Source organism: Pezoporus occidentalis, unplaced genomic scaffold (assembly GCF_034315485.1).
Source record: "Pezoporus occidentalis ecotype Australia unplaced genomic scaffold, CSIRO_AGI_Poc_V1 ctg249, whole genome shotgun sequence".
NCBI lineage: Eukaryota > Metazoa > Chordata > Aves > Psittaciformes > Psittacidae > Pezoporus > Pezoporus occidentalis.
In genome coordinates this window covers 916,389-931,146 of record NW_026914383.1, presented here as the reverse complement: position 1 = coordinate 931,146, position 14,758 = coordinate 916,389, and the positions used below count along the sequence as shown (strand labels likewise).

Genomic DNA, 14,758 nt, shown 5'->3' with positions numbered 1-14,758 from the left:
AGAGGGAAGGAGAAAGGAATGGAAAGGAGAAGGGAAAGGAAAGGAGAAGGAGAAAGGGAAGAGGAGGGGGGAATGGAAAGGAGGAGAAAGGAAAGGAGAAGGAGAAAGGGAAGGAGAAGGAGAAAGGGAAGAGGAGGAGGGAATGGAAAGGAGAAGGAGAAAGGGAAGAGAAGGAGGAGAAGGAAAAGCAAAAGAGAAGGGAAAGGAAGGATGCGAAAGAGGAAGGGAAGGAAAAAGAAAAGAGAAACCCGTCCTCCCTCGTGCTGCAGAACTTTCCCAAAGCCTGTGCCGCCGCCAGGACTCTACCCCAGGCACTCTCTATCAAGCATTAGGTTTAAACGGGAGCCGTTCGCGTTCAGTGAGCCCTACCCACGCTCTGTTTCTGCCGCTGCCGGAGCAAGCGCCGGGCTCCAGCCGCCGCACCCGGCTCTCCTGCTCGGGACACGCCGGCCGCGGCCACCCCCCCCCCCCGCCCCGTGCCTCCAGCGCCCAGCCCGAGCTGCGAGCGGGGCTCCCCGCGCCCCGCCGGGGCCGCTCCCTCGCTCCGTCCCTCCTCTCCCCTCCTCTCGCTTCCCGCCCCGATTGTGCAATCGCGGGGCCGGCGGCACCGCCCGGAGCCCGGCACCGGGGGGAGGGAAGGGAGGGAAAGAGGGAAGCGGGAGGGAGGCGGCCGGTCCCGCCCGCCCCGCGCCTCCCTGGGCCGAGGCGCCGGGGATGCGGCAGCCGCCGGGCACCGCGGGGCTGTAGCCGCCCGCCGCGGCCCCGGAGCCCATGGGCTGTGCCCAACGACGCCTGGGTGGTGAGTACCGCGGCTCCGCGCCTCTCCCCTCTCGCCGCACCCGTCCGCCTTCCCTCCGCCGCTGCTTTTCCGCCTCTTTTCCCTTCTGCTCCCCCCCTCTCCCCCGGTGATCGGTGTGGCCATGGCCAGAAATGAGTTGCAGATGAGGCGGAGGTCGGGGGAGCCGCTGGGCGAGCGTTAAAAACGATTCCCACCGCCGCTTTAGCGCAAATAAAGTAGAAGCCGAGGGGCTGGGAGCCGCGCCGCGCCGCGCTGGTCCCCGGCTGCGGTGCCGAGTCCTGCCCATCGCCTTCGGGTTTCCAACAAAAGTGCGGAGGGAAGAACGGGAGCGTTCCGACTGTCCATTAACCGCAACGGCAGAGGACGGGGAGTGCTTCGGGCAGTGTAAAGGAAGGGGATTTTCTGGATGGCAAAGCAGTGAACTTTTGTTACTTGAAAAAGGGGATGAATTTACATCCTTGTAGCCTACAAATAGGTTTCGTGCTTGCTGGTGTATTACAAAGGCTTAGATCCTATAGCTCTCTACCTGTTTCTTGAGTTGTGAGGAAGTGTTTCAGTTTGCCTCGGTATTTGTGGCAATTTTCACTTGTTATATACAAGAATCTTGTTGCCCACTAACATTTCTCTTACGAGGGCACTTGTATGAGAATCTTACACTCTGCTCCACAATCTACTTTTCCTATATAGGATTTATATAGGATTAACCCCACCGACTTCAGAATTCAGCCTGCGTGGAGTGGTTGTGCATTTGGGGCACTGTAGCTTTGTCCTGTAGGTTTTCTTTGGAGAAGAGTCTGCACTCCACTGAAACGAGTGGGAAAGATACGGCGAGGCCCGGATTTTCCCTTGTATTTTTAGCCTAAGAACTGCATGTCCTCTTTGCAATTTCCAACCAGCCAAAATTCGGCCGTGTACAACGGGCACTTTTGCTTTAGGGAGGCAGTCTCCCATCTCCTAAAAGGCAGCTTTGCCTCCCATTTGCAAACCGCAGGATGGGAAATGGAATTTGCCTTTGGTCTGAAAATCCCAAGTGTTTGCAAACAGCCCTGAGAAGAATCCGGGCTCTTGGCTTGACCGCCCCGTGCTGGATTCCAGCTTGGGGAGTTTGTGGTCTTGCAAAAAGGGTGAATGAGCAAAGTCTTCCCGAGTGCCCGGTCGGTCGCCTTTCCGGAGCGAGGGAAAGCTGGAGGGAATTTTTGGGTGCCCAGGAAGTGCAGGATTGAGCCAAAATGCTTTTAAAGTAGCCTTGAAGACCTGCCCGTGTTGGAGGAACTTTGGGTGTTGGCATCGCTGAGGTCGCATTAAGCTGGTACAGTGGGAAACCTGCCCGAGCAGCAGAGTGAGCTCCTGGGCAGTTATTCCTCCCCAGGCTCCATGCTGTATCCATTAACGCGGTCGCAGTCTCTCCACCAGCCCCTGTATCCCTGTGGAGCAGGCAGAGCCGGGGACTTGCTCCGGCTCCTCGTTGTTTGAAGTCTGCTGGAAAAACCCCTCCTCTGGTTGCTCAGCTCAGAGATCCTCTGGGATAAAGCAAGGACCAGAGTGCTGGGGGGCTCCAGCACGGTGGAGGGCAAAGGAACCTCATGGAGGAGAGTCTGAAAACCCTGCCTGGTTGATAACGTGCTTTTGGGGCGGGCTGAGGGGTGCTCTGTCCCCTGTTAGCACTCCTGCTTCCGCAGACCTTTGTTCTTCACACAGCGCCGTTCGGGGGGGGGGGGAGCAACACGGGGTGGAGGGGAGCAGGGTGTAAATGAGCACCGATGGTGAGAACGGAGCAGCCCAAGACTCAGTTGTGGAGCTGTGCTGGCTGCTCCCCCCATTCCAGCCAAAACTGCAGTACTTTGGAGCTGAGCTTTGGAAATGGCGTCAGGATCGGGCCCTCGCGTTGGTCGCTCTCGATGATGTGGCTTAAACCTCCTCCTCTGATACACAGCTCAGGCGACCTGTCCAGAGAGGGGAAAGGGCCAGCATTGGGTTCCCAGTTTGATTTCAGTGTGGTTATGGGGCCAAATCCTGCACTTTGAGGGGAGACAGTGTCTAAACATCAAGTGTGAGCTCAGCCCGCGGTGTCTGGTAGCAGTCGCACATCCCAAGTGGGCTGTGAGATGTTGTGATACCCCCAAAAGCCTCTGGCCCTGCACTGCTTCAGAACTCAGAGCTACTGCGGTCAATGCCATGGGTAAGGAACGCAGACGCTGGGTTTAAAACTGATGAAGCCGGTGCAGCGTAAAGCAGAGATTAAAAGAGGGAAAAACAGGGCTCCAGCCCTGATTTCTGCTGTTGTGACCAGGATATGGCCTAAAAGGGCATAAAGGGAGAGCGACACGGCAGGAAGGATCCTGAACCATTGCTGAAAGATCCACAGCTTCAGCTGCAAACCCTTTTGCTTCCCTCTTGCTCCAGCAGCCGGGAACCTGATCCCAGAGGCACAACCCCGCTGGGTAGGACAGGGCTCCATGTTTCTATGCCAGTTGGGTCCTGAGTGACCGAGGGAGGTGAACAGCAGCGCGGTGGCACCCGAGCCACCTCCCGTCCCTGCCTGCTCCATCGCGTGCTCCCTGGGGAGCCACGGTCCCGGTGGCCACTATGAGCTGGTTGTGTCTGGTTCCAGTTGTGCTCGTTGTGAGCAAGCCGAGCGGTGCCAGATTCTGATCTCATTTGCACCACTGGAGTCATTCGGAGGAGCCGGTCCCACTTTACCTCACTCCTAAGTGAAAGCAGAACTGGGCCTGCTGGGAGCCACGCTCCCCGGGGAGCTGGTGCCTGCCTGCAAAGCAAACCCGGGGCGATGTGAGCGGCTCTTGGGACCGTTCCCAGGAGCCAGGGGGGGTTTATCACCAGCCCTGAGAGCTGCTTCAACCGAAAAAGGAGGGGAGAAGCTGTGGCTGCAGCAAGGGGAAGTGGTGACTGCGCTCAGGTGCCTGTCCCCGACTGACAGCGGTCAGGCTCTGGGTTAGTGATGCTGCGGTGGGCGAAAAGGCAGCCCCTTGCCACACTGGGTGGGAAGAGGCTGCTCGCAGGGGGCTGGGGATCATAGCCTGGTTCAGGGGCAGCAGTCACTGCTGGGATTGGGGTTTTCCATGGGGTTTGGATCCACAGTTCCCATTTGGACACCTCTCGTCCTCCCGCAGCCGGTACCCTCAGCCGCAGGCAGCAGCAGTGCTGCTCCAGAGGGATGTGTGGGATGGCTGTGTGGGAATCACCAGCTCCAGGGGAAATGCAGGAGGGACTCGAGCCTCCTTCAGGTCCAGACATGCGAGCGGGGCCTCTGGCTCGAGCGCTGCTGCCAGCTGTGTTTGTAAGTGCCTGTTGCTCATATGAGCTGCAGCGTGGGGACTGCTTCAGCCAAAGCATGTGGCAGGCTCATCCTTCCTTGCACGGGCTCTCACATGGAGCCTGGGCGCTCTGCATTCCCCCAGGCCTCCGAGCACCCCAGTCCTGCTGCTCCCCAGAGCTGGTTCCAGGCTTGTTTCCCATCCCACACAGCAGAGCCCCACATTTCGAGCAGGTGCTTGAAGAAGAGGGGGGCTGGAGGGTGATGTGGGGCTGGGACATATTCCTGTGCTTTCGGTTGATGCATTTTCCTGTCCATGATTGTTCTTCATGCAGAAATTGAGCAATTGAAATAAACCACCAGGAACAGTTTGGATTACTCTTGCCTCCTCCCCAGGCCATTTGTGTGTCCCTTTTCCTCCTTCAGGACCCCATTCTAAGCCTAGATGAGTCCATAGGTAACTTTCCAATGGCTTTTGTGGGTAAAGGAGCTGGGATTTCTTTTCCAGCTGCAGAAGACCTGAGTTTCTGAGTGCTCAGAGTGTGGTCGAGAGGCCAGGTTTAAACTCCCAGCGTACCAAAGGCTTTAGAACTGGGGAGGGGAGAGGGCTTCGAAGTGCTGCAGTGCTTTGCTCTGCTTCTGCTTTCTTGCTGTGAATCACGCAGCCATGTGTGAGTGGAAAGGAATATGTTACAGAACGGGGAGCTCTGACGTCTCCTGCTGTGGAAAGGGGCAGAGGCAGCAGGAGCCACTCATGGCACAGCTCTTGCTCCGTTATCAGAGTGGGTTTGGGACCGATTCTTGTGCGTGTTAAATATGGAACGCCCTCCTGTAGTAATTCCCTGTTTGTGTGTTACTCTTTCTTCCCGGCTTTTGCAGCTCAAAGCAAGCCTGAAGCTCTCAGCAGAGGCTGTGTGCTCAGTGGAGCCTTGCTGGCCTCAAGAATCACCTCTACCCATTTTCAGTGCGTCCTTCTCTTCCCTCTCCCCTGCCATGGCATCGATGGGATGGATTTGGGCTGTTGCAGACAACAGCAGAGTTCCCAGAGGATGTTGTACTATGTGTTTTTGACAGATGTAGTTTCACCTCAACTCAGATTGCAAAAGGGGGCAAGTGTGAAGTCAGGGCAAGCACTGACTGAAGCCATTGGTTTGATAGGTTTTATTGACTTTCCAGCTTTTCACAGGTTAGACTGAAACTTTCCCTGCTAATAAAGCTGTCTCAATGGAACTTTTCTTCCATGTGAGCAAATAGTTGAAGAATTGCCTTTTAGTATTCCGAAGTTCCTGTAGAGACAAAATCCTGTGTCTGAGGAGAGCTGTGCTCTTTGTGGGACACATCCATGTTTCCTCCCAGCTGCCACCAAATCCCTTCCTGGGGCTCTGCTTCCTCTTAGGTGCCTAAGTAATCTCTTACCTTCCAGCACGCACAGCTTCCTGCAGGGACATCATTCCACACAACAGGAGAGATCCCACTGGAGTCCTTGGCTTTCCATTCTCCTGACCCTGCAGCGCCGTGTCCCCACTGGCATTGTGTGGGGCAAGAGCTGTTGGCAGCCTCCCTCCCTTCCTGCCCCTGCAGCCTCTTCCCTGCAGCCTTCCAAAGCCCTCCCTGTGCATTCCCACTCTCTGCACCCATCAGCTCACCCAGCATATGGTGTTCTCCCGTCTCTGCTCTTCCATTAGGGAAGCTGAGGCAGGAGCAGTGCATTCAGCAGCGCATCCTTGGTGCCTCCTCTTCTCCCTGCAGTGCTGTGTGGCAGCTCCATGCAGCAGAATGGCACAGACGATGAGTTGAACACGAAGGCAGGACCCTAAAGTGCTGTGGTTCATGTCCAGCACCAACTTGGGGTTGCCCTGGGCGCTTGGCGTGAGAGCCGTGCTGGGTGGGAGGCTGGCTCCTTCAGGACACCCCTGTGTCCAGGGAGCAGGGGAGGAAGGTGGAGAGCCCAGTTCTGATCCACACCAGGAGCTGAAACCTGCATCGTGTCCACACTGAGACCTCCTGCATCTCACACAAGGATTGGGATCTGAGTTAGGCCTTGAGATAGGGCAAATTTTCCAGCTTGGAACCTCATTTTCCTTGGCTGCAGCATGGAGTGGACACTTTCTGTGCTGTACCCACAGGCTTTGAGCCTTGGCTAAGCAATGTGTGTAAAGCTTAGGGGCTTGTTGTCTCTCAGAACCTGGGATGTGGCTGTGAGCACAACCTGCCTGTGTCTGTAGTTTACTGTGTTGGGCAAAACTGCAAGATCCTGGATAAGAACAATATCTACAACTCTATTAACCTACTGATAGAATACTCCCCATATCCACCTGCAGGCTGCTCTCCTGTGATGGTGTAAGCTTCCCACTGGACAAAAGAGGGTAAAACTGATCAGATGCTTTGTATTTTCCTGCAGCCGTCTTTGGTTTCCAAGTGGCCGGGAACAGCTGTGGGCTGGATGTGGGAATGCGGCCTCCGAGGTAATTCCCCTCATTGTAACCATGTAGATTTTCCCAGCTGCTTCCAGGCGTTGGCGGGGTCTGTCCTGAGAACCCCCCGGGATGGGAGGAAGGAGCTCTTCGAGGTGACACGGAACAGCTGAGCCTGCTAACACCAGGTCTCAAAGGGCTCACAAGGTATCACAAGGATGCTGAGGTGGTGCCTCGGGACCCGTCAGCGCTGGGTCATGCTGCCCCTCAGCTCCAGGGACATGGGGACAGGCTGGGAAAGGGCTCTGGAGCTGCTCACCACAAGGCTGCAGCTGTGCCTGCGCTGAGGAGTTGTTTGTCTCCGGAGCCTGGGATGTGCCAGGCTCAAGGGCTGAGTCATTTGATGGCTCCAACGCGTGCAGGAGGGATGGAGGAGGAGGCTGCTGTGCGCAGGGAGCGGGCAGAGACCCCACGGGCAGCTGGCTCGGATGGAGCCGGGCTGAACTTTCTGCTTGAAAAGCTTTGACTCTCAGGAGAAGCCCCGTGTGCCCTGGTGTGGAAAGAGAAAGAAGCCCCTGAGAGGCAGGCCAGGGCCGGGGTCAGCACCGGGGAGCACACACTTGTTCCTGTAGGGGCTGCAACGTGTAATTTAGCTTGTCACAGAGGAATGTGCTCCGTGCCTTTATCTAATGGGGAGTCCGCAGACCTGCTCGGGTGCCTTGTCTTCCTTTTCGCCTTCCCTTCCCCAGCCCGGGGGAGAGGGAACACGGTGCCTTTGTCTGCCCCCATGTGTCTGCTGTCAGATGAACGGCTTCAGCGGCAGCTCTGTTCGCATGACTGGGTTGAGCTGTGCCAGTGAGCACGCCGGGGTTGCAAGCAGGCTCTTTCCATCCCAAACTCCCTCCCAAACTCAGCTGCATCCGGTGTTTTCCTAAGCACTGGCATAAGCCTCGTTACTCACTGGGGCTGCGGCCGTGCAGGTTCCAGGGCATTCTTTGGGAGGACGAAGGCACTGTGTGGATGTGGCTGGCTCAAGTCAGTGAGGGATGGAATGGGGCAGAGTTATAGCTGCTCCAGCTGTAGAGAAGTTCCCCTGCTCACCTCTGCCAGGGTCCTGCTTGCTGAAACAACCCTGCTCAGGAAAGGAGAGGGTTTCAGCACGTGTTCAAGTGCTTTCCTGAATGCCGGCCACGTCCTGTGCGTTAGCAGAGCACAACCTCGCTCATCTCACTCTCGCTATCAAAGCGAGAGGAGCCCAGGTGTTCGGAGGTGACCCCTCACGCCTCCGGCAATGGGTCTAACACGCCTCTATTGAACACATCCCTCCGGGCAAGGGGAGAGCTCCAGGGAAGCCGGTCTGCCTGCACAGACAGTGCACTGCCTGCGCAGTGTTTGCCTCTCTGCTGGGGAGAGTCGCATAGAAACCTGGAAAAACCCCAGCCACCACCTTTCCTTGCGAAGGAGGAAGTTGCTCTGTAACGGGGCACGTGGAAGTGAACTTGTGTGTGACTCCAGAGGAATTCCGGCTGTTCCCCGGGGGCTGGAGTTGCTGTTGGGGTCACATCCCTGCCCTGATCTCGGGCTTGCCTTCGGGAGCGAGATTCCTCAGCACAGAGCTGCTGGTGTTTGAGGAATGAGGCTGGTGCTGAGCAAGCCGTGTGTGTGTGTGTGTGCAGCTCAGCTGGGTTCTTAGGAACTGCAGAACTCCCCCATTGACATGGAAATGAACCTTCAGGGAGCACAAGAAAGCCCTAAGCGTTGTCTTCAGAGCAAATGCATTCAACAATGTATTTTGCAGGTTCAGGAGCTAAACCCCTCTGCTTATCTCCAAGCAGGAGCCGCAAACCCTGCTTTGTGCAGGTATTCTCACTGGGGACTGGGGCATTCACATGAGCAAGTGGTGGGAGGGTTAGCAAGCCAGGGCTGTAAAGGTGTTGCTGCATTACACCATTACTGGATGACCTTGAGGTCCTTTCCAATCTGAACCATCTGTGATTACAGTCCCTGTACCACCAGGAAATAGAGGTTAGCAGGGAGACCGCCTGATTCCTCCAGAGATCCCGGGACCAGGGAATGAGGACGCCCTCTTCTTGCCGCCTTGGGATGGAGGCTGGGCAGCATCTCTTGTCTCTCAATTCAGATCCAGGAGTTTGGGCTCAGTGAAGGGGTAACAGGACAAACCCCTTTGCCTCATAATGACCTTAATATACCTGAGCTGGAGCTGTGAGAGGTTCTTGTAGGGTGTCTCGGTCATGTATGAAGAGAAGCTGCATGGAGACCTCAGAGCAACTTCCAGTGTCTGAAGGGGGCTACACGGATGCTGCAGAGGGGCTCTTCATCAGGGACTGTAGCGACAGGACAAGGGGTGATGGGTTCAGACAAACAGGGGACGTTCAGGTTGGAGACAAGGAGGAAGCTCTTCCCTGTGAGGGTGCTGAGGCGCTGGCACAGGGTGCCCAGAGAAGCTGTGGCTGCCCCATCCCTGGCAGTGTTCAAGGCCAGGTTGGACACAGGGGCTTGGAGCAAGCTGCTCTAGTGGAAGGGGTCCCTGCCCGTGGCAGGGGCTGGAGCTGGATGAGCTTTAAGATCCCTTCAACCCAACCCATTCCATGGTTCTATGCACGTAAACGTGGTGGTCCTGCAGCCGAGGAGGGGTTGGGGAGCGCTGTGCAGAGACCAGGGGAACGCCCAGCACGGAGCTGTCTCCGGCACCAGTGTCTGATAAACAAGGCATATTTCCTCTCCTTCCCCAGCAAGCATTAGAGGACTGAGCCCAGGAGCCCTGGGAATCAACAGGAGTCTTTCCAGTGTGGGCCTTGGATCTTTGTCTGGATAAATAAATAGGAGGAAATAATAAATAACACGGTTCTAACAAATAGCTTAGAAAAGCCTTTCACTGTGACTGCATCCAAACCCCACAGAGGAAAAAATTCCCCTCTTCCTATGATGCTTTTCCATCTGCCTTTCCCCGGTCATCGGGAGCGTTAATGCAGGCACCTTGGCTCGGGAATACGCCTGGCCCCAGGGAAACCCTGCGTGGGCTTTCTCTGCCCGCCTTCGTGAGCGAGCTTCGTGCTTGTTGCTGAAGGGACCCCCCTGTCCGCAGGCTCGGTTCCCATCCCTGCCGCTGCCCGTTCCCGGCCCCTGGATGGAGGCTTCCCCACCTCTCCCTGCTCGCCGCTGCCTTGCAGCGACCCCTGCTGCGCGCTTCCCGGAGGAGAGAGGTTTTCCTGCCCCTCGTCCCTCCCAGCAGGGCCGGCCTGGGGCTTCCCAGGTGGGAGCAAAGGAAGCGGGAAGTGGGCTCCCCCCTCGCGTGAAACCAGCGCTGAGCTCTGCCGCCTCAGCCCGTGGAGGTGCTGCTTGTGTTCTGCAAACACCCGGCCCGGCTTGGGCTGGGAGATGATGGGAAGCTCCTGGCAGGAAGCTCGGGAGCAGCGGTGCAGGTACCTGCCTGCCTGGGGGCTCGCTCCGAAGAGGGAAGGGGCAGAGCAGGATGTCCTGCTCCCTGCGCAGTGTGCTGCAGAGCCTGCTTGCCTTGGGGCCGATGTGAGCACCAACACCGCGGGCACGGCTGTGCTTGTGGCGGCCAGGAGCGGCTGTGGGGCTGCAGGAGCAGCGCTGCCTGCCTGCTGCCCGCCCTCCTAACGCTGTGCTCCCTGTGTGCAGTTGTAGGGTTCTGGCAGAGCTGGCCATGATGTTATGGTTCGTGGTGGGTGCCCTCCTCCCAGCGCTGCTCCTGGCTGCACCCCCCCCCATCAACAAGCTCGCCCTCTTCCCCGACAAGAGCGCTTGGTGCGAGGCCAAGAACATCACGCAGATCGTGGGGCACAGCGGCTGCGAGTCCAAGTCCATCCAGAACAGGTACGGATCCAGCGCGGAGCTGGGGGCAGCTCCTTCCATCTGCTACTGGCGCTGCGGTGGCTTTGGGGCTGCCACTTGCACAACGTCCTGCTCCTGCCTGGCTGCCTCCTGGCACCTCCTCCTGCCTCTGTTGGGAAGAGCAGCACCTCCGCTGAGGTTTCACCCCTCCTCTTGTCTCTGCAGGGCCTGCCTGGGGCAGTGTTTCAGCTACAGCGTCCCCAACACCTTCCCTCAGTCCACAGAGTCCCTGGTGCACTGTGACTCCTGCATGCCAGCGCAGTCCATGTGGGAAATCGTGAGTATCCCTCCCTGCCTGCCCCAGGGGTCCTGCCCCTGAGGGCGCTCGGCTCTGCTCTGCCACCACGTCAGGACAAGAGATTCTCCTTCCCTGCGGTTCCCCAGTCGCAGTTTCGGGTGTCTCTCAGTGGCAGCACCTGTCTCGAGATGCCTGGTGAAGGGGCTGCTGCAGCAGCGGGACTGCAGTGATGGGCGATGCATGTATCGGTGTTTGCAGAAGCATCCCCATCAGGCCCTGCATTATTCATCCCTGTGCTCATCCCTCGTGGCCCTTCTCGCCACCACTCCTGTTGTTGCCTCCTCCCACTTGGGAGTTTTTGCCTTCTTTGATGTCCACAAGTGCTCCCCACAGCCCATCTCTCCAGTCCAGACAGCTCCGTGCCCCATTGCTCCTGGCAGAGCCATAAACCCTGCCTCTGAGGCAAGCCAGGAAGCTGGGCTCAGCTCTGCTCTGCTTTCAGCTCGTGCCTTCGGGCAGATGGGTCAGGCCAGACTCTCAGATGCCCAGCAGCGATCTTGGGGGGGGCCTTTGAGATACTGCCGAGGTTTCTGTGCCAGCAGTGACTGGGAGCAGCATCCTGCTTGAGCCAGTGCTTAACACAGCTCATCAGTGAGCCCAGAGCCCCTCCCTGTGCTGGGCTGCACCCCCAGAGTGTGAGCAGCAGCTCAGGGAGGGGATCCTGCCCCTCTGCTGCGCTCTGGGGAGACCCCCCCTGCAGCCCTGATCCAGCTCTGGGGCAGCAGCACAAGAGGGACCTGGAGCTGCTGGAGCGAGGCCAGAGGAGGCCATGGAGATGCTGCGAGGGCTGGAGCAGCTCTGCTCTGGAGCCAGGCTGAGAGAGCTGGGCTGGGGCAGCCTGGAGAAGAGAAGGCGCCTGAAGGGGAGACCTGAGAGCAGCTCCAGTGCCTGAAGGGGCTGCAGGAAAGCTGGAGAGGGGCTTGGGACAAGGGCCTGTAGGGACAGGCCAAGGGGAATGGCTTTAACCTGCCCGAGGGGAGACTGAGATGAGCTCTTAGGCAGAAGCTCTTCCCTGGGAGGGTGCTGAGGCGCTGGCACAGGGTGCCCAGAGAAGCTGTGGCTGCCCCATCCCTGGCAGTGTTCAAGGCCAGGTTGGACACAGGGGCTTGGAGCAAGCTGCTCTAGTGGAAGGGGTCCCTGCCCATGGAAGGGGTTGGTGCTGGGTGAGCTTTAAGATCCCTTCCAACCCAACCCATTCTATGGTTCTATGATGAACCTATGACTTTCCCTGCACCTTGTCCCCTTGACACCCCTAGTGAGCTCTTCCCTTGCAGACTGGCAGTAGAGGTTTCTTTATATGGATAATGAACCACCGCTCCTGGGTTATGCTACACCAAGTGTGCAGGGCACAGGGCAGGTCAGACCCACAGCCCCGCGTCCATCGGGTCGCTGAGCCTGCACACTCATCCCCGCGTCCTCCTCCCTCTGCCCAGGTGACCCTGGACTGCCCAGGCAACGACGACATCCCCAGGGTGGACAAGCTGGTGGAGAAGATCCTTCACTGCAGCTGCCAGGCGTGCGGGAAGGAGCCGAGCCACGAGGGAGCCCTCTTCAACGTCTACCTGAACGCGGAGGAGAACCTGCCCGCCGAGGGTCCCGCACCCCATCACTACGCCCACCACCAGCAGCAGGAGGTGGAGGAGCCTCCTGCCTCCAGCCACCACCACCACGAGGAGGAGGGCGAGGAGTGAGCCGGCCCCTGTGGACTGTCCTTGTGGGCAGGGGCTGGGGGCGGGTGCGGGACAGGGGTTGGGGAGGGAGGGGGGGTTGCTGGAGTCTTTCCTGTCCTGTAGCTGCCCTCACGCTTTGCTCTCCACGGCCCCCCAGGGAAGGAGGAAGGCTCTGAGGCACAAGCAGGGCTGAGGGGCAGGAGCTGCAGGCTGAGAGGAGGGCTCGGTGGTGCCGGATGCAAACCTACTTGCACATAATAGTACTAATATATTGAGAGGAGCAGGGACGCGGATGAGGGGGGTTTGGCTGCAAGCAGGAGCTGAGCTGGGCTCCCCAGGGGCTGTCTGCAAGCTCCGGACCCGTGTGGAGCCCTTGCTGAGCCCTTCTGGGTTTTCCTCTTGTAAATGGCTCATCCCTGGGGTGCAGGAGGAAGGGACGCATCTCAGGCCCCCAGGAGACGCGCAGCTCTCCTGTGTGCGACCAGCAGCATCCCTTCTGCCTCCTTCCGTCCCTGCCTGCCTCAGGAGCTGAGCTGGATGCTCTGTTCCTCGCTGGATCTTCGCTCAGCCCCAGCCCTCTTGTGTCAGCAGCTCCTGGGGAGTGCTTTGCCCCAGGAAGAGCCACTGGGGCTCTGTGAGGTTGTTGGGGGCCTTCCCCTTCCTGGTCCCTGGGGCCACCACGAGGGAGCTGGATCGTGCCATGGGCACTGCTGTGGCTCGCAGGGGAAGGCCAAGAGCAGGCGGGGAGGGGAGCGAGCCCCTCTGCCCCCACCCCCTGCTGCACTTTAAGGGTGGTGGAGGGAGAGGGGGACGAGCGCCAGGCTGCAGATGGAGCCTTGCAGGGGCTGCTCGTGCCGGGCTGGGGCAGCTCGGGGTGGGGGCCCCTCCTGCTCCCCCTTTCTCTCTGTCGTATGGAGCTGATTCTTTGGCGCTGCCTTGACAAGAGCTTCCAGAGCTTGTGCTCGGTGCCTCCCCCTCCGTTTTACAAGGGTTTTGGTTGGGTTTGAAATAAATGGGTTCTGACTCCCACCCCTCAGCGCGCTGGTGCCTGTCTGGTTTGTGGCCGTAGGCTCGGTGCTGGTGGGGTGAAGCTGCTTGCAGGACAGCAGCACAGGAGGGTACAGGGCACGGGAAGCAGTGGTTCCCCTTAGCTTGCTGCGTTCCATTCAGGAGGAAGAGCTCTTAAAGGGAAAACCCACCCCGAATTCCCAGCATCTGGGCTGCACGTGGGCACACCAGGCGCTGCTGCGCTCCAGGTTGCTGCAGCCGGGAGGTTTGAGGGCTGTCGGGTCCCACTTGTGTGGGAAGTGCGTGGGGTCCCTGTGGGATCATGGAGCCTTTCCCAGCTCTGTTGCCGCTAGGTGACACTCTTGATCCAGCGCCTTGCGTGGCATCCAGATGTTCCCTGGTCCTGGGAGTGCTGCGGGAGTGGAGGAAGGTGGACATGGGAATGGATGTGGACACGGATGTGGACATGGATGTGGGCATGGATGTGGACATGGATGTGGACATGGATGTGGGCACGGATGTGGGCACGGATGTGGGCACGGATGTGGACATGGATGTGGGCACGGATGTGGGCACGGATGTGGACATGGATGTGGACATGGATGTGGGCACGGATGTGGACATGGATGTGGGCATGGATGTGGACATGGATGTGGACATGGATGTGGACACGGATGTGGGCATGGATGGGGACATGGATGTGGGCACGGATGTGGACATGGATGTGGGCACGGATGTGGGCATGGATGGGGACATGGATGTGGACACGGATGTGGGCATGGATGGGGACATGGATGTGGGCACTGATGTGGACACGGATGTGGACATGGATGGGGACACGGATGTGGGCATGGATGTGGACACGGATGTGGACATGGATGTGGACATGGATGCGGACACGGATGTGGACACGGATGTGGGCATGGATGTGGACACGGATGTGGACATGGATGCGGACACGGATGTGGACATGGATGTGGACACAGATGGGGACATGGATGTGGGCATGGATGGGGACATGGATGTGGACACGGATGCGGACACGGATGGGGACATGGATGTGGGCACAGATGTGGACATGGATGTGGACATGGATGTGGACACAGATGGGGACATGGATGTGGGCATGGATGTGGACACTGATGTGGACATGGATGCGGACATGGATGTGGGCATGGATGTGGACATGGATGTGGACATGGATGTGGACATGGATGTGGACATGGATGTGGGCATGGATGTGGACATGGATGTGGGCATGGATGTGGACACGGATGGGGACATGGATGTGGACACAGATGGGGACATGGATGTGGACACGGATGCGGACACGGATGTGGACATGGATGCGGACACGGATGTGGACATGGATGTGGACATGGATGTGGACACAGATGGGGACATGGATGTGGGCAT

General features: G+C 58.5%; 1 protein-coding gene across 1 annotated transcript; it reads left to right on the top strand.

Annotated features, from left to right (window-relative positions):
- Window positions 1-658: 658 nt before the first annotated feature.
- NBL1 (NBL1, DAN family BMP antagonist) lies at window positions 659-12,985 on the top strand. The gene is made up of 4 exons (XM_062622868.1): window positions 659-799; window positions 10,154-10,348; window positions 10,532-10,643; window positions 12,098-12,985. The coding sequence occupies exons 2-4, from the start codon at window positions 10,179-10,181 to the stop codon at window positions 12,353-12,355; spliced, it is 540 nt and encodes a 179-aa protein (XP_062478852.1). The 5' UTR covers window positions 659-799; window positions 10,154-10,178; the 3' UTR covers window positions 12,356-12,985.
- The last annotated feature ends 1,773 nt before the right edge of the window (window positions 12,986-14,758 follow it).